Source organism: Panthera tigris, chromosome C1 (assembly GCF_018350195.1).
Source record: "Panthera tigris isolate Pti1 chromosome C1, P.tigris_Pti1_mat1.1, whole genome shotgun sequence".
NCBI classification, from domain to species: Eukaryota; Metazoa; Chordata; class Mammalia; order Carnivora; family Felidae; genus Panthera; species Panthera tigris.
Genome location: NC_056667.1, coordinates 25,493,307 through 25,513,206, shown reverse-complemented (window position 1 = coordinate 25,513,206; position 19,900 = coordinate 25,493,307). Strand labels below are relative to the sequence as shown.

At 45.3% G+C, this 19,900-nt stretch overlaps 1 protein-coding gene across 1 annotated transcript in view; it reads left to right on the top strand.

The window, feature by feature from the left end:
* CSMD2 (CUB and Sushi multiple domains 2) overlaps positions 1-19,900 on the top strand; it is a 538,353-nt gene that overhangs the window by 288,732 nt on the left and 229,721 nt on the right. Inside the window, 1 exon segment of the mRNA XM_042993830.1 lies at positions 660-842. Coding sequence (XP_042849764.1) covers positions 660-842 — 183 coding nt within the window.

Below are 19,900 nucleotides of genomic sequence, written 5' to 3'. Positions count from 1 at the left end.
CTCCACATCCTCTCCAGCATCTATAGTCTCCTGATTTGTTCATTTTGGCCACTCTGACTGGCGTGAGGTGATATCTGAGTGTGGTTTTGATTTGTATTTCCCTGATGAGGAGCGACGTTGAGACAGGAAACCATCAAAACCCTAGAGGGGAAAGCAGGAAAAGACCTCTCTGACCTCAGCCGTAGCAATTTCTTACTTGACACATCCCCAAAGGCAAGGGAATTAAAAGCAAAAATGAACTACTGGGACCTTATGAAGATAAAAAGCTTCTGCACAGCAAAGGAAACAACCAACAAAACTAAAAGGCAACCAACGGAATGGGAAAAGATATTTGCAAATGACATATTGGACAAAGGGCTAGTATCCAAAATCTAGAAAGAGCTCACCAAACTCCACACCCGAAAAACAAATAACCCAGTGAAGAAATGGGCAGAAAACATGAATAGACACTTCTCTAAAGAAGACATCCGGATAGCCAACAGGCCCAGTATGTAGTTTTAAACAGGGCAAGGCAAGATTTCTCTGAAAGGTCCTGCCTGTGCCACTCTGAGCACTGACTCCTGGCAGAGGTACAGCAGAGCATGTAATGTGGGCCTCTGGCTCCAAGAGAGGTCGGAAGTCACCTTTCGTGTCTGTTTTCTCTTCTTCCTGTCTTTCAGAGATCGAGCAGGGCAGCTGTGGCGATCCTGGCATCCCTGCCTACGGCCGAAGGGAAGGCTCCCGGTTCCGCCACGGTGACACACTCAAGTTTGAGTGCCAGCCTGCCTTTGAGCTGGTGGGGCAGAAGGCAATCACGTGCCAAAAGAATAACCAGTGGTCGGCTAAGAAGCCAGGCTGCGTGTGTAAGTGAGCGGGGAGGAGGCCGCTTTGGGGTCTTCATCAAGAGGCAGGGGGCCCCGTTTCCCAGCTAATTCCAGGGCCCCATCCTTGGGAACCTTGCGGGTCATAACAACAGCTTCTGGTTGGTTTCTTTTCCTCCCAGCGTTGCTGGTTGGGTCCTCCTTTCTGGCAGTAACGTAGACTGTGGCACCGAGAATGATCGATCTTGACATTTGGGGGCCTTCTTCAACATCGTCTTCCCTTCCGTGGTGATCCTTGAGAGCAAGGTAGAGGCCACTGGGGCTTGGCCCACCAGGCTCTGAGCCAGACATTTGCTCCTCGCTCTTGTTGCTGCCAGTGACACCATACAATCAAACCAGGGTGGAAGGGACGGGCAAGTTTGTAAGACTGTCAACTCTGTACCAGCCTCTGCGTACTGTGGGAAACCACAGCCTTGCCAGGATATGAGAAGCTTTCCTCAGATTGCTTCCTCTTGGATTGGATTTAGGGAGGGATGGGTAATCAAGCTGTCTTTGGATTGTTGATCCTTTGGAGTGCCCATCCAATGGAGATAACAAGGAGGCGCTTTTTTCTTCCTCTGGGAAGGTATGACCTTACCTTCTGGCACAAATTGTACTTTAGGTCCTGGGCCTGGTGGGATTGGCAAGTGTGAGGGGATGTATACAGCAAAGAGCAGAGCCCCTTGGTCTCTGTTGAGAAATCAAAGGCTCACTCTCCTCTGGGCTACCACGTCTTCTTCTCCCAAGCTTCGCCACCCCACCTCCTCCGTCTCTTTCCATCTGTTTCTTGCAGGGGAGGGCGGAAGCCTGACCCTCTGATCATTTCTCCCACTGCAGTGGGCTGCTCTGGGTCTCCAGGTGCTACACATTCTAGACTGCACCGCTCCCCACCCCGCCCAGGGCTGGGGGAGAGAATAACCTGGGGGTTATGAGGGAACGTCAGTTAGGACTGAGACTTTGGTATATGGGTCGGTGAGTTTGGGTCATACCTTTTCAAACAGAAAAATCACTTTGTTTTGACAGAGCATTTGTGATGACTTGTGAGTTTGTGTGGAAATTCTTGAAGAGGTTTAAAGAACAAATTGCTCTTAGATATACATCAAATCGCCCTTGGATACACCCTTGTTGCAAAAAAATAAAATTGCATGAAATCTGCCCATCTCTGTGGCTGGATGTGGTTAGAATATAGTGCCCAACGGTGTTGGCTTATAGCATACTGGGAGCCAGAGGGACTGGGGCCAGGAGAGGCAGGGGAGCCTGGGACAGAACAGCCCAGGACCAGCGGGAATGAGGCCAGAGTGGGTGGATGGGGCAGGGCTCTACCCAGCAGGTTGGAGGCAGGGCCTCAGATGGCAAAGGTACAGACTGTGGGAGCCCCAGGCTTTGTGGGGGCTTTATCTCTGAAATCCATTAGATGAAACAAGGCAAGGACAAGTGGAAGAGGGTCAGGCCTCTGGAGCAGAGAGCCAGTAGAATGAAGTGGGTAGCAGAGCCAGCTGTCGTCTTAGGACAGGATAAAATTTCCTGCCTCGCAAGCTGAGAGATGGGGGTAGCAGACCACTACCTGAAGGCTGTCACTCAAGTCCTCCAAGAATTTACTGGACTCTTCGGCCCTTAGGAGGAGTTTTAGGAAATCTTTCTAGAACCTTCAGTAAGAGCAAAGGGTCATGAAGTGCTTGTCAGCAGGCCCTTCATTTCCAGGAATGAGGCAGGCAGCCTCCAGTGAGCTGGGCATTGCTTACAAACAGCTGAGAAGGAACAAGGGCAGAGCCAACCTGGCACATGTGGAGCGGTACATTCTGTGGTTTCAAGTAAGGAAGAGGAGCCTGAGACTTATTGATGAGAACTGTGAAGGAGACACTCTGGGGGGCAAGCACGGTATTTCTTCCTCTGGATGGTTCTGGGATGTAGGGGGTTGGCATCCCCAAGGCACTCCCATTGCTCAGGTTTTTCTGGTCATATGGGTGTAACAGAACACAGCTTGAGTCTCAGGGATGCTGGCTTCATGAAGGAGGCCGGAGAGAGCCAGCTGGCCCCCATGCCTTTTTGCACCACGCAGCAAGGTCGCGTTCCTATTCCATGAAGTCAAAGGAGCGCCGTCTGTCAGCTCTCCACTGAGTCCCTAGCCCCTAAACTGACACTTCCACAGGTGTCGGGCTTTGCCCTCAGGTTGCTCACAGTCTAACTGGTAGTGAGAGACGGCACTAAGAAGCCCCAGTGCACAGAGATGGCTTTGGATTCAAACTCTGGAGACTTGTTTCTCAGTCCTGGCTCAGCATCATGACTATGGCCAGGGCATCTTCTCTCTGGTTTTGGTTTACTAATCCACCCAGTGTGGTAGCATTCTGTTCTGGCTCCCCAAATTCCATACCTCTCTCTGATCGTATCTCTGGAACAAGATGACCATGGCACAAACAGTCCTCACTGCCCACAATGAGTGCTTGGAAACCACTTCCGAAAAGTGGGTCACTGACAGAGCGGGTCATGTACTTTGATTGAGGGACATGTTAAACTGGGGCTCCACTCCTGACCTTAGATCAAACGTGTCATAGTGTGTGATCTAGAAGCATCTCTAAAAATATCAAATCATACAGTCTCTGAATCGTATAATGTAGTGATGAAATGTACGTACGAAAGCACCTCTAGCAAAAGTCAGCGTAAACACCCTAAATTTCACCATGCGTTGTCACAATAAATATTAGTACAATATTTAGCAGACAAACCCTCCTTTCCTTCTTAGCATTTAGAAGGAGATTGGAGAAAGAGTTTGATGGTTCAGCTTTCTGTGAACAATTGTCCAAAGAAATGCAAAGTGGTGCCTTGTTCTTCTCTTGAAACATTTTCTTCAAAACAGCTCTTTACTAGGGAATTGCCCTGCTGAGACCATATACACTCTTTCCTTCATGTTTCGAAACATTTTCTGTAGCAAGCAGAGACTTCAGAATCATTCCATTGGCGTTTGAGCTGCCCTCGCGGTAGTAGGTGCTCAATAGATGGTCTTTTTCATCTAGGTTTTAAAGAAGATGATGTTTCTCACAATGAAAAGCATTTTGAAAGAAAAGATGAAACCAGCTTCTCTCCTGTTACTCTCTTCCTCCTTGGTTAATTCCCACCTCCAGGGATTGCCGCTCAGAATCAGTTGGAGGTAGTACCACTTTCCACCCGCCTGAAAATATTTACTGAGCGCCCATCCTGTCTCAGCACCACATAGTGGATTCAGAGCTGTTTGGCCCCTGCCTAGAAAATGTGCTCAAGCTGGTGTCCTGGTGAGAACACTCTGGCCAGGCTGCACAGTGTCTTCACTCTCCCAGAGCCCTGCCCATCTCACCCCGTTCCTTGCAAAAGAATAGGGAACCTTCTCCACACAACTGTATCCGGTTATTCTTCCACCACAAGAGATACAATGGGAAGGAAGAGACAAATAACTCTGATGGTGGTGCACGATATTTGATGCTTTGTTGACAGGCTAGCAGAATGCTTCACACTTCATAAGGAAGCCAGGAAACCAATTATCAGTCCATTAGCAGCCACTTGCAGAAGAAGTTTCAAAACAGGCTTCACCAGAGATATGCCAAGACTGCACAAATGCAGGCTTTCTTACGCCATTTTGTAAACCACTGAAGGAAGGTGTGAATCCTAATTGCTCAGTTCCTAATGTATGTGGCGTATGTGTGAAATGGGAAGGCAGGGCCTACTGGGATGGATACGGTGTAAGTTTTGAATCAGCAGCCAAACCCTGAGAGACCAAGGGGAGGAAAAATGGGTCCTTGGGCACCCAAAGAAAATGTCACAGAGGAACCAGGGCTTAAGCTGGGCCTTGAAGAGTTGACAGGTAAAGGAGGGTGTTCCACACAGGTACGCTTCAGAAAATGGTCTCTTAGTACGACCCTCCTGTCCCTATTCCCCTGAGTTTGTCCCACTAAGCCCCCCACCCTCCCCCACGCTGGACACACACACATACACACACATCTGGACAAAGGAGTGGATGGGGTCATAGGGTCATCTGAATTCGCAACCTCAGCACTATTGACATTTTGAACCAGATCATTCTTTTGGCGGTGGAGGGGCAGTCTTGTGCATTGTTTTAGCAACATCCATGTCCTGTACCCACGAGAAGACAGTGGCACACACGGCCCTCCCGCTGCCAGTTGTGACAACCAAAATGTCTCCCTCTTGGACATGGCCAAATATCCCCTGAGGCAAAAACCACCCAAGATTGAGAACCCCAAGTCTAAGATACCCTGGACTTATTGAATTCTAAATATGAGGAAATCTGTGTTTTAGCATTTTAAGTGAGGCTATGATTAAAGTCTATAGGATTATCATGGTGAGAAACCTGGGGGTAAAGGAGGATGGCAATATCAAATGTTTTATGTCATTGGGAAGATAGAAAATCTTCCCTACAGCTTTGGAATATTTACTCTCTCATTTTACCGATGAAAACAAAGTTCAAGGAGATGAGGTGACTAGCTCAGAAGTCATAGAACCACTGAGCATTGGGCTGGAATTTGAAGTGTTAATTGACAGAGCAGGGTTCCTACTCCAAACCCCATCCTCTCTCCACTGCTCTGGATTTGCAGAATCCAAGGGCTCACCTGCAGCAGGAAGGACAAAGAAGCCTAAGGACAAAAATACTAGGCCCAGAGCACACAGGCAAACTGTTGGCTGAATTCCTCCCATGCAGTTTCAGAGATTGACAAGCATTAAAAAAAAAATTCGTGAAGGCTGGACCCACGACCCTTGTTGGAACTGTATGAATGTTGTATACCAATATGCAATATACTGGTGCCCAAGCTTTTCCCTAATCTTCACTTTTTCTCATTCCTTCTACCCATCCATTTATCCATCCATCTTTGATTTATTGAGCACCAACTGTATACAGAGTAAGCTGCATAAGAGGATATGGCTGTTCCTGGTCAAATTGGAACCTGGGGGGCCTCTGGGAATGATCTTGCTCATCTGGGGATGGGGTTGAAGGGATAATCTCTTAGTGCCGTGCCCTGTATACTGTGCCGGAACTCGTCCAGGAAGTATCTGGAGCTCAAGGATCAGTACTCAGCACAGGCTCGTGGTATATTCTAGTATTTAAAAAGCTTAAATAAATTTAAAGATTTAAACAAGTAAAACACTCTTAATGTTACTTCCTTAAACCAAAACTAATTTCAGACTTGGCCATTTTTGTTCTATCCTTGCTGCTGCACACACATATTTTGTGTGGTTTTCGTCGAAGTGAACATATCTCACATTCTGTGCTTTAAAGTTCACATCGTGTTGTGGGTCTTATCACGTTGCTACGTGTCTTTCATACTTTTCGTTCTTAGAGCATCTGTGGAATATTCTGTTTAGTGAAGGGAGCCATGACTTAGTCAAACAGTTACGTTCATTTATTTTACATAAAGCTGTGATGAACATCTTCATGCACATGGCTTTCTTCTTTTTTCTCTTGAACTGTTTCCTTAGGTTAGATTTCCAGGAGTGAGGTTATCAGGCCAGAGCATGAACACTTTTATGACTCTTGACGTACACTCTTACATTGCTCCCCCAAATTGTTGTGCCAGTTCCTAATGCCAGTAACAAAAGTTATGTGATAAAGAATAAGATTCATATAATATGCTGCCTTCCCACCCATAAACATGACATCTCTGTCTTTCATGTTCATGTGCTTTCACTTTTCTAGATACAACAACTTAGTGGTCTTCTTCATGTAGGTCGTATGACGTATTGCTTGCAACCTTTATCTACATCACCAGACCTCAAGTTATTTACGTGACCTTTTAAAAAATTGTTAATTTAATAAGTATAAGTTGAATATATCCCTGGTCGACTTCTCTAAAGTGCCAAATGTCATGATAAATGCTACAAATCCAGAGATGAATCGGACACAGCTCGCTCTGATGAATCACAGAGCTCACTCTGATGTAGAGATAGACATAATTATGTAAATTAAAGTGGGCTCTTGTGGTTCAAAATTTAGTTTTTCATTTAGAAAGCACTGGTGATACACATTTAGGATCTGCCCCACAAAGATTCATTCTTTTATTTAACACCTATTGGCTGAGTGCCTGTGATGCGGCAGATATCGTAGCGGGTGCTGAACGGGGGAGCAACAGCCCACCTTCTCATGGAGCGTAGAGAAGTCATCGCTGTTAGAACAGTGGGCCCTAAAGGATGGGAGGGCAGAGTGGTGCTCCTGTTGGAACAGGAACATCCAGGGGGCAGCACTGGGTTCTGAGAGAAGCCATGGGGGTCGGGCCTATGCAGCAGGGGGTGTTCAATGGATTCATTGATGCACACATGTGCCTGCATGCATGCACCCCCCATCTGGGTCCTTGCTTTGGGTGCTTCCTAAAGGGGTTGGCCGCTGCCAAACGGATGTGAGTGGAAGAAGGAAGGTGTGGGTCCATGGGAGTAGCATCTGGAGAGAGACCGCTGGGTACCCATCGGCCAGAGACATGTCCCTGCTGGGCCAAGGGGTATGAAAGTGGCATCAGGATTTCTGTCACAGGAACCTCAACAGAGATGCCAGCCTGGCTTCCCTCCAGCCAGCCTGGGTCCATTCCTGTCTCAAGGGGACAGGAGCACTTGGTGTTTGTAGTCCCTGTGTAGCAACTATCTGCACTGACATGTGGCCACAACAGTGTTGTGTTGGTGTTTTCCTTCCCAATTTGAAGGTACTCTTCCTATACTGTGGGTAGAAACTCTTTGCGGTATTTGATACATGTGTTTTCCCAATCTCTTGTTTCCCCCACTCCTTTATTTATTTCATTTCATTTTATTTTTTTTCCTATTTTGCATTGTGCATTTGTTTTATATAGACAAACCCTCAATATTTGTGATCTCTTTTCAAAGCTGACAGTTATCATTCTGCCACGGATCTGAGAAGCGGTCTGTCCTATTTTTGGTTATTTGTCAGTAATTTGATTTTTTTAAAAATATAATTTGTTAATCCATCTGGAGTTTATTTAGAGGAATGTATAACGTATGGTCCAAACTATTAAGCAGTTTTCCAACACGATGCATTAAGCAATTCGTTTCCCTTTTGATTTGAGGGAAATGAATTGTTTTATCGCACACTGAATCCTCACATGTAGTTAAGTCTGTTTCTTGAGACACGCTTTGTCCTGCTGCTCTATTTCTATCTCAGCCCCGGCATTGAATAATTTTAATTGTTGTTTTATAATATGTTCTAATATCTGGCAGTGCCGAAAACTCCTCCTTTCTCCGTTAATTATTTTTTCTTTCAGAAGTATTCATTGTTATTCTCATCTGTTTGTTGTTCAAGATTAATTTTAGAATCATTTTGTCAGAGTAAAAAAAAATCCTATTGGGATTTTGTATGTGCACTCCTATTAAACCATAAATTAACTGGAGGAAAATAGACATTTTTATAATACACAGCCTCCCCATCCGGAAACCTGGCATGTCACTCTTTTTGTTCATCTACTTACATTTCTCTAAATATAACAGCTTTGTGGGTTTTCTTCATATAGGTCACATACATCACTTGCTACCTTTATTTTTAAATAGGCAGGTACTTTATTCACTCTCCTCCCACTCCGACCTCAATGCCCTGTGCACAGGTGAAGCCTGTCCCTTTTCCCCCTCCTCTCTGTGACTGAATCCTGGCTTTTCCTGTAAATATATACTCCCAGATTTTTCCAGGACAAGAACAATTTCAAATATCCTTTCCTTTGGCCCAGAAAATATGATTGCAGTAGCTAGGGTCTTCGGAAATTGCCTTTCTCAAATGTTTGGAGCCGGAATCGGGATCAGCTGAGGTTTGAAAGCATCAGCCTCCATGCGGGGGATAATATTCCTGGGCACTGCTTGTGATCAGGGGCATGGGGCTGTAACAAGAGCTGTGTGAGCATCCTCTGCTGATGTAATGTTCTGCTCAGTTCTCTAGGCTGCCTTAAAGGCCTCAATAACCCACAGGTGGCCCCAGGAGAGGAGCAGGGAACCTGGGGATTGCTTTGGTCCAAATTTGTATTTCAGGCCAATTCCTAGAAATTCAAAACCAGCATGTAAGCTTCTGGGGCCACCTTCTTCTGTTACCCAGTCCTCAAGAACCTGGACACTGAAGACTTGTGGTCTCACTGTGTTAGTGCTCTGCAGAGTTGGGGTGGGAGGTAGGGCACCTGCTCTGTAGAGGGCCTCCAGTAACCCAGAAGAGTCATTTCCTTGGACAATGTCCTGGTGGGGTGGGAGGCAGGGAGGATCCGTTTCTGCTCCTGCACTGGGGAAGGGACACTACAGTCATGGCTGTGAAGCATTTCAGCACCACAGGGGCAGCATGGGGAGGGTAAGCCAGGGTGGAGGGAAGCCAGGGCTGGGAAAACTGACCCTGGATGAAGGGATGGCTCATAAAAGTGGCTGCCAGTGTTTCCTATCAGAATGTTCTAGGAAGTAAAGTCAACACTTGCCCTACAGGCCAGTGTGGGTCATACATTGCTTTTTACCTTTACTTCTAAATAGGCAGATACTAGTGGAGGAAGGCAGCTTCTAGGTTGAATCAAGTCTTCACCCAGGAGAAGAAGCTCTACCCCTGCAGGGCATCCCTGGCCCAACCAGAAGCTGCAGGATTAGAAAAGGCCTGGAGAGGAAACCAAGAACCAGAGCAGAATCCCAGTCCCGAGGCTGGGGCACACATGGAGTGGATGTGACAGAGAGGAGGGTCCTCAAACCACTGGGCATATGGCTGGGTTGGATTCCTCACAGGCCCACTCAGACTTCACCCCACTGGCTTGAGGGCATAAGACTTCCCTTGACCGTGAGGCAGGTCTGGGCCTGGGCTCAGGACCTGGCTGTAAGAACTGAGCCCATGGAATGAAGGTCATCAGCAGACCCGACTGAGCAGGGTGTGATCAGGCAAAGACTGGATGAAGGGATGGCTTGCAAAGGAGCCGCCAGCATGTTCAAGGAAGTAAAGTCAACACTCCCTAACAGGCCAGTGTGGGTCACAAACATTACTTACTATCACTTTATTTTTAAATAGGCAGATATTTTATGGGTGAAGGAGGTGTCTCTGTTGGCCCTGTGCAGTCTAAAATGGGCCCAAATGTAGCCAATCATTAGAATCACTCATAGGCTTTTTAAAATACAGAATCTTCATTCCCAAAAATTCTGATTCAGTAGGACTGGGATGGGGCCCAGGCATTGTAGTTCTAAAACCTTCCTAGGTGATCCAGCTGCTAGGTCAGATTTGTGAGCCACTAACATGGAACATGCACTGTGTGCCAGTTGTTTACAAGGGAGTTTTGTATTCTTGCTGAGGGGTTTGGTCCCCTGTCTAGATGGCAGCCCCTTAAGGCCTGGAGCTATGATATATGTGGTCATATGTCATTGCTGTGAGTCTCACCAGGCCGAGTCTGCCATAACTCGGTCATTGTGACGGTGGTAACCTCCTGGGATCCAAGAAATGTTGGCCTCCATGTTGATACCCAGTGAGGAATGGGATGCAGAGTCCAGTAATCTGACATTCCAACTTGATGCTGCCACTGCCTGCCTCTCGTTTCGTTGGAAGGCAGCAAAACGTGAATGGGCGTGCCTGCTGCACACTGGCATTGTGCTCACGCTGGGAGAGTAACAGGCATGATTCTAGCATGGCTCTTGCTCTCAAAGAGCTCACAGTCTAGCGAATGTGATAAGTACATACTTGTATTATAAAGCAGTGTTTGAATCATTACAATAATAGACATGGCCACAAAGTGCCCCCAGAATGTATAGGAAGAAAAACATATCCCAATTGAAAGATTCTCAGAAGATTCCTTGGAGGATCATAGCACAGGCGAAATTTCAGCCCAGTCCAACTCAAGAATCTGTCCAGAACCAGACTGCAAACACAGTTTAGTATAGGGCCCAGTCTGAGTGGTAGATTCCTACAGCTAAGAGTCCTACTCCAAGGTATCTTGGGACCATACCTATAGCTACCTGGGTAAAACGAGGCTGGGAAAACTGATCAAGCTTTAGGGGTCTAATCCTGGACCGTGGCCCCTGCTTACAGTGGGATGGGGTCTATATGCCACCCTCACTTCAGCTTTCACCTGTGGGAGCATAGCTAGCAGGTTCTTTTCTCTGTAAAATTTCCCAAGCTACGTCTATGCTAAGTGTGTTCCTGTGGCCTCGTTGCAGACCATGCCTTCTCCACTGTGCTCTCCCATGTTTGACTAAGAGAACTATGGAGGAAACACAGAGTTTCCCTGAGGAGGGGCTGTTTTCACAGATGCTGGCTCAAGAGCCAGGGCTTGAAGCTCACTCCCTCACTGAGAAGAAGAGAGACTAAGGACCAGAGAGCAAACCTTGGTCTGGAGTCTTGCTTTGTTGAGCTATGTTTGGGCTATGCAAGGGGAGGGGTGGGGAGGCATCCTCAGTAGGCTGGTTGAGACTTGGAGATGTGCTGAACAGGAGCATGTGTGGAGACATACCCATCAGCAGCAGAAGTAGGAAGTGCCTCGTATTTCAAATTCAACAAAAATTGATTTTATACCTCCCACATGCCCAGGCATAGTGCCGCACTCAGTGCCTTCAGAAGCGTAACTTCTACTTCACAACACAGGTGTGATGTAAAAGTTACTAGTCCAATTTTTATACGTGTGGAAACAATGTCAGTGAAGTACAGTAGTCCCCCAATGCCACCTCCCAAAAAAGGTATACAACTAGTAAGTGAAAAATAACAGGCAAACTGAAATTTTTCAGGATTCACATTTGTTCCAATTTGGGTGTGGTGGCTTAGCTTGGCTATGTATATTTTCCAAATAATGTATGATCTGTTTTCAAGATAAAAGCTGAGCCCCAAGAATATAGACTCAGCTTCTTCCCAGGAGTGCAGAGCAGAGATTTTCTTCATGCTTTGTTCCATAAGGTTCTAGACCTATCCTGGGAACCTGTGACAGGAGTCCTCAGCCAGCAGCTAAGGAGTACATAGGACCCTAGTTCAGAGCTTGGCTTTTAATAGGGTCTAAAAGCTATGCTTAGCACCAGGAATGGTTTGGGTAGGCATTGTTCCTGAGGTGTGGCAAAAAGCAGTCATGGCTACAAGGTAAAAACCCTGGCAATGGGTTATTCCAAGAGTTGAACAAGAGCGGCCAGGAGCAGCATTGTCAGTTTGTGACAAGAACCTAGCCAACCTCTAGGCAGGGTATGGGGAGCAAGTCTAGTAAGGGGAGGCAAGAATTTAGCAATGGTCAGAACCTCACCAGCGAGCTTCACTTTAAGACGCCAGCTCCAAGAGGGGATTGGATTGTGAATGAGGAGCTTAAGGCAAAAGCTACCCCCTCAAGATAAAGAGTACTTTCGTGGAAGGAAATAAAAGTACCATGAGTGGGGTGACCACACGTTCATATCTGCTTGGGACAATCCCAGTTTATATCTGTGTCCTAAAGTAATTATTAGTAGTACCATCTTTCATTCTCAAAAGTGGTCCAATTTGGGCAAAGTATTTGTGGCTACTCTAACCACGACCCAACAAACTTTATGCCAAGAAAAGGACTGGTTCTCAGCTGAACATTTTGGATGCTGAGGGTGATCTCTGAGCCAAAGGTCTATGAAGCACGGTGTGATTGACCCCTTCTTACCTCTCCCCTCATCCCATGCCACTCACCCCCTCACTTACTCTGCCCAGACTCACTGCCCCCCTTTCATATCCTCAGGCACTCTAAATTCCTTCTACCCCAGTGGAAAGGGTAAGCTTCAAGTGCAGCTCTCCCATATTGGAATGTTCCTCAGATGTCTGTGTCCTTCTTATCACCTGTTAACTGTCCCCTCCCCAGAGAAGCCTTCTCTAACCACCTTATCCAAAAGGCAGCCCTTCACTTTCTGAGTTCTTCATATCCCTTTTCATAGTGTATTAATCAATTTTTGCTATGGTATCAACAGTCCAAAAATCTCAGTGGAACTGAAACAACAGACATTCATTTCTCGTTCACATCCCATGAGGGCTGTAGGTCAGTTATGGCTCTGTGGGGCTTGGCTGGGCTCTACAGAGCCTCTCATTCTGAGACCCAGGCTGAAGGACCAGTCTGTACAGAGGGCATCTGTTCTCATGGCAGAAGGGAGAAGCTCAAGAAGATAGGGTGAAGCCAGAGCAGGCACTGAGTGAGATGAACCTGGTGTACAGGTTCTATGTACAGAACTCTATGTACAGTCCTGGTGTACAGGACTCTCTGACTATAGCTAGGAAGGATGGGTGAAAGGTAGGAGGGACCCACAGCACTCAATAGAAGTGATGCTTAGCAGAGTCTTCCAAGTGGACAGGAGGAAAGAACATTTTAGAAAGGGAAAATAGCTGGGAAAGACATGAAGTTAGCCGTGCACACTGCAGGGCTGTGAGTAGTCTAATAGGGCTGGAATGTAGGGTGCAATGGGGGAGTGGGAGGGCCTTGGGTCTTTGGAGGTCTTTTGTTTCCTTTTGAGGAGTTTGGGTTTTATCCTCTGTGTAACAGGGAGTATTTAAAGAGGTCCAGGAAAGGATGTAACATCATGAGGATTTATGATTTATGAAATTCACTCAGGAGCCAATACAGAGGATGGACTCAAGGGGAGTGAGCTTGAAAGCTAGGAAACCAGGTAGACCAGTACAGCAGGAAGAGTGCCTTGACTTAATAGTGGCATGATGGGGATGTGACAAGTACAAGAGATATTGAAGAGATAGAATCAACTGAAGTTAGTTGCTGATGGAATATGGGAGTGTGGAAGAAGAGGTTGCTATATTTTGCTTAGGTAACTGGGTGTTGTCATTCATGGAGATAAGGAATGAGGGAGGCTTAGGAAAACAGATAAAGAGTTCAATTTTGGATATGCATTTGAGACGCCATTGGGATCCCCAGCAGACACGTTCGTCAGACAGTTCCCTACCCAGTCTGCCGCATGCAGGAGGGCCTGGGCTTCTGGAGTTTACTTGGGAGGCAATGGCATAAAGCTGAGTGGCTGGGCAATGAGAAGAGGAAAACCTATAACTGAGTGCTGGCAGGGCTGAAACATTTGCTGACACCAGCGAACATTCCAGACCCTAGAATCTAAGGGAACCAGGTTTGGGAAAGAAGGCTTTGGAGTTCAGTATTGGACGTATTTAGTTTAATCTGCTGTGACAAAAGCCAAACTCCTTCTCGTGGTCTGAAAGACCTTGGCCATCCTTTTCATCTCATCTCACGTTCCTAGTAGCTCTGTGGTTCACTTTGCTTCTGCCACAGTGCTCCCCCCCTCCTCTCCCTCATATGGACCCCCTCCATCTGCAGTGATCTTCCCCTAGGATGGCTATCTTCTTGTCATCAGGCCACGTCTCCGAGACTGCCTCCTCAGACAGGCCGTCTCAGACCTCCTCATTGAAAGTAGACCTCCCCCCCACTGCATTCATTTTTTTTCCCTTCTCCCGGGCTTATGTTCCATTACAATGTAGATTTCATGAACACTGCGGGCTTGCTTACCTGCCTTGTTGGTTGCCAATCCAAACCCAGAGCAATGTTTGATACACAGCAGGTGCTCTGTGGATACTCAGGCTGGGTGGAAACATTGCAAAGACCACAGGATGTAGAGGTCTGGGGATCGGAAGAGTGGTCTGTCCTGGGGGCATACATCTAAGAGTCATGTGTGGGCTGGGGTGCCCTAGAAAGAATGCAAGATAGGAGAAGACAACTCTGAAATCCATCATTTCATGTTCCAAATTATGAATGTCAAGTGGAGCGGGAGAGCTTTCCAGTGTTGGCAAAGGGGTGGTCATAGCCAGAGGTGGGAAACCCAAGTGTGTGTGATGGAGGACAGAATGGACATGCTTCAGGAATTAGGGTGGGATCAGCTCTGTGGAAGGCCCTGCTCATCTAACTCAGGGCACCAGCGCCCCAATCTTGCCTGCCTGGGAGGTGGGGATTGGGCCAAAAAAAAAAGAAAAAAGGAACACAAAACCATGAGCACAATCCATGGCCTGTGGATTGGATTACATCCAGTATGAATTTAAGAGGGCACACTGTGTGCTCAGGAAGTATGTGGCCAACATTGCCGGCTTATCTCCGTTGCTCCTTTTGGAAGGTGTGAGTTTCTATAAGGCATCCTCAGTATTGTCCGCACAGAGAACCCACACCTTAACTTAATCTTGTTTATGATAAGGGTGAGCCCTGCCTCACTCCTCCTGCACAAGACCTTGAGAACAAGTTCCTCAGGCCCAACAAAGTTAAATAACTTTCTACAGGCTCCAGCACCAGAGATGATGTTAGGGTAACTCCAATGAATATTAACATTATGCTGAGCTTCGGAGCAGGAGGCACAAGAAATTCAAGGGTGGGTTTGTGAAGCCTCTGCTTCCAGCTCAGCTATGGCATCAATCAGCAGAGCTGTCTCAGTTTACTGGTCCAAGGACACACAGTGAAACAAGAGCAACCTGATTGGGCGTCTCCTGCTCGGGCGAGCACTGATGGAGAAAATCGCCCGACCAGGCAAACTGACGCTGCTGCGGATTCATGGGCGCCAGTCTCAGACCTACAGCAGTGCTCAGCCAACAACCATTTGTGCTTCTCCAGTCAGCCTGCGGTTCTCTTCTCTGTGGAAGCTGTCCCAAACACTTGCCACTCCCCTCAAGCCCCTGAGCAGCTCCTGCCCTCACCTTGCCCTGGAGAATGACCTTGACACCACCCTCATGGGCAGTCAACGTTCCTCAATTTGCAAATAGCAAAGACACCGAGCCTGTAGGTTATACTCCTTTTCATCCTTCTCACCCTCCCACCTTTTATAACAGAAATGTTAGCTCCTCTCTCCCATCCAAAACCAGGCCCCCTATAGATTATACATCCCATTTAGGCTTTGAATCAGGGAACTTTGAACACCTTTGAGCTCACAGTAAGAAATGCAATTTGGTGCACACTCACACACACACTTACACATAATTGAAACAGACGATTCACCACAGTTCTTACTTTTAACATTTACAGGGCACTCAGATACTTTCCATTCTCTTCCTTTTTTTTTCTTTCTTTTTTTTTTTTTTTTTTTTTTTTGGAATCCAACTCAATATCACTTTCACGACGACATCACTTTTACAACCAGTGTTTAATGGACTGTTCCAAAAATCTTGCTATAGAGTCTTCTTCACCTCACACCTTCTCGGGAACCTTTGCCTTATATATAATCTGTCCTCCTTGTTCTGTCTCTCCAGCTCTCCCTGTCTGCCAAGTCCTCCCGTCACCAGTTAAACTGCCCCGTGTCTCTCTTAACTTAAAAGTAGAGATCACCTTGCTGGTTCTCTAAGCTGTCCTTTACACCCAGACTTCTCTGACAGCATGTCTTCCCTGCTGCATCCATTCCTCACCTCCTGCTCCCTTGTCACTGCCCATTCTGACCTCTGTGCACCCCACACCTAGGGACAGCTCTCACCAAGGTCGATGATGAGCCTTGTGTTGCTAAAACACAGGGGTCGCTTTCAGCACTCATCATACACAGATGCTCAGCTGTATTTCAGAATGGATAGCCCCTCCCTCCTTCTGGAAACCACTCTCCTGTTTTTCCTCCTACCTTGGCTGCTTGGTCTCCATCTGCCCTGCCAGCTTCTCTCCATTCTCTTGCAAAGTCCCATGCCTTCTGTCTTTCCTCTGCCAATTTGATAGCTCTGTCATTTGACGTTTCTGTTTTCTAGTCATATTGTACATTTGCAGCATCTCTGTTGACCAGCTTTATTCTTCCGTTAGTGGCCTCTTAATTTCCTTGGCCCATATTTCTATTTTGAGTGTTTATCTTTTTATTGAGTTGTAGTACTTTATATGGTAAACATAGTAAATATTTAACTGTAATAACCTCCAACTATTTCTTCTCCATTTGCTCCTCAGTATTTAGCTTTGTTTATGGTGATTTTTAAAGTCCAAAAGTGTTTCATTTCTGTCATTAAAAATGTCATTTCCCTTATGATTTCTAACTTTGGTGTAATGCTAAGAAAGTCCTTCCCCACCTCTGAGATGACACAAATATTCCTTATTTTTTTTGTCTAGTACTTCTGTAGTACATAGAGCGAGGCACGAATCTAATTTTTCCACAACTGGTTAGCCATTTGTCCAAGCCTCCTTAATTGGTCAGTCTGCCTTTGTCCTCCCAGTTTGAAAAGCCCCCTTTGTCATATACTAAATTTTTAGGTGTCTGTGTCTGTTTCTGAACTTTTCTTTTCCGGCTCCATTGATCTCTCATCTGAAGCTAATACAATACAGATTTTACTATTGAAGCTTTATGTCTGAGTTGGCAAAGCCTCCTAGCACTGGGAGAAAGCAGGTGTCATGGCTGAGAGCTTGGGCTCTGGAACTGGTTTGACTGGGTTCACATCCCAGCCCATTACCCACATGCTGTGTGACCGGAACACCTGCACTCAGCTTCTACATCTGTAAAACTTGAAAGTAGTGTCCACCTCAGAGGGTTGTTATAAAGGTTAGTGAGTTAAGACATATGACGATTTTGGAATGCCCACTAACACCTCATACTTTAAGAGGAGGTTGGCTCTTTTCACTTGTGTATTACAATTGTTTTAAGTTCTGGAAGGAAAAAAAATTGGTGTGAGTCACACCTGGAATTATGTTCAGTTTATACAATGATTTGAGGATAATTGTCATTTTAATTATATGAACTCTTCATCCAAAATAACAGATCAATAGTTTGTCTCCCATTGTTTTTTAATTTTTTTAATGTTTATTTTTGAGGGGGGGAGAGAGAGAGAGAGAGAGAGAGAGAGAGAGAGAGCAAGCGGAGGAGGGGCAGAGAGCGAGGGAGACACAGAATCCGAAGCAGGCTCTAGGCTCTGAGCTGTCAGTACAGAGCCCAACATGGGGCTCGAACTCATGAACCTTGAGATCATGACCTGAGCCAAAGTCGGACACTTAACCAACTGAGCCCCCCAGGCTCCCCTCCATTTTTTAATTTTCTTTTCTACCCATCAGTAAAGTTTTGTTGTTCTCATTACATAGGTTGTGTTTTTCGTTGTTTTAGGACTGAATTTAATTTGCTAGCAATTTGCATATAGGATTTCTTTTTACACAGTGTGTATGTTGGTGTTTGAGTAGGTGGGTGTGAATATGTGTATCATACAATTTTGTGGGAGTATTTGTATCAAAATTAATTTAAATAGCATAGCTATGATGGTGTGTTTAAAATTTTAAAGTTCTGGCCATGAAACCACCTACTCCTTAAGTATGTTCCAGTTTCCTCAGGTTTTTCCCTTCACACAATTTTGGTAATTCAGAATCCTAGAACCTTTTGTTTAGTCAAGAATTCAAATTTATTAGTATGTTATAATACTATTCTTTTATAATTGGCTTAGCTCCTTAATTTTACTATGCTGTCTCTATGTATACATACCCTCTCTATTTTTATTTCTTAAGTAGATCAGTGAGAAGTTTCCTGTTTATTCGTCCCTCCAGTTATTTTTTTCTGTTTTTATCTTAACTTTATTCTCCTTTCTTTGATCTTGTTCAGTTATTCTCTCTGTAGCTTTTAAGCTTACACATTCATTTCACTCATTTGTCTATTATTTAATAATGAATAAGGCTATGAATTTTCTGTGAAATACAGCTTTGACCTAATATCATCATCATCATTAATATAACTGGTCTGTGTTGACAGAGTCTGTTCCTTTTTGAACTCAAGGTATTAAGGAGGGCCCTTGCGATGAGAACTGGGTGATGTATGTAGGTGACAAATCACTGAATTCTACGTCTGAAATGAATATTGCACTTTATATGAACTAATTAAATACAAGTAAACAAATAAACTTAGTTAAGAAAGGGTTCTATGCATTCTCAAGTGATTTACAGATCTTTCTGTGTTCTTTTATTACTGATTCCTAGTTCATTTGCGCTGTGAACAGAAAATGTGGCCCCCACAGCTTTTGTTTTGTGGGGAAGTTTGTGTAGATTTCCTTGTAGCCTAAAATAAAGTCTGTTTCTGTAATATTCCATGGGCGCTTATAAAGAGGGTTATGTTCCTCATTGCTACACAGTTTCATGTAGCACATACACTCTCAAGAGTATTTTACAGGTCCTCTTTATCTTTATTTACTTTTGATTTCAGACAAGTATATTTTTCTCCAACTCTTGTATTTTTTAAAAATAGTTGATTTGGTCTGTGTCAGTGCTTTGGGCCATAACATATCATAACTATCATATTTTCATTTTGGAATGTGTGCACCATCCATCTTTTCAATATCATCTTTGGATTTTGTTTTACTTTGTCAGGCCCCCAGTAATTGAATTATCGTTTTGAAAGCAGTGAAGCCAGCAGTGACAACACCAAAAGACAAGATAACAAGAGGGGGTTTTTCAACACGCCCCTTGCGTTTTTCACTCAAGATCCTGTCAAATAACAATCTGATATCACACACAGTAATTAGGCATGCACCTGTTAATGAGTTTGCCACCTTTATTATTTTTCAAAAGTCTGAGCCAGGTAAGAGCCCCCTGACTTAAAGGTTTATCCAAGGTCAAGATCCATGAACATAACTACATCCGAATTGGGTAGGCACCTTATCTGCCTCTTTTAACTTGGACAATTGATGGTGATAAGATCCAATGACAACATTTCATGTTTTCCTCATTTTGGACACTGAGAAACAAACTCTATTCTCTTAACGGAAAAACTTCAATGTAACATGCAAACATAATTTTCCAGAGTGAGAGAGATTAGACCTTTCTGGAATGATACATGCTCCCTTTTCCTGTCCTGGCAACAAATCTGAGTTGTCTCTTGGGGTGTTAAGACCGAGCTTTGCAGGACCACATCCTTGTTCTATTAGTGTCTGTTTACAAGCTCATCTCCTTCCAGGTACAAGAAGAAATGTGTCTTGGTAGCTGCCATAGGACTGTTGACCAGAATAAGGATCATCCACGAGTCCGGTGTGATATTATAACATCCAAGGGGTTGATCTTAATATTGAAACTCCTTATTCATGTGGTTTGCGTTTGCCTCCACCAGTCCTTCCGAAAATTTGGTTGCACATATAGGGTCACCTGGGGAGCTTTTTAAACCTGTGATGCTCTGGACCCACTCCACCAAATACATAGGAATTTCTGGAGCCTCGGCATTTGTAAATTCTAATATTCTTCTAA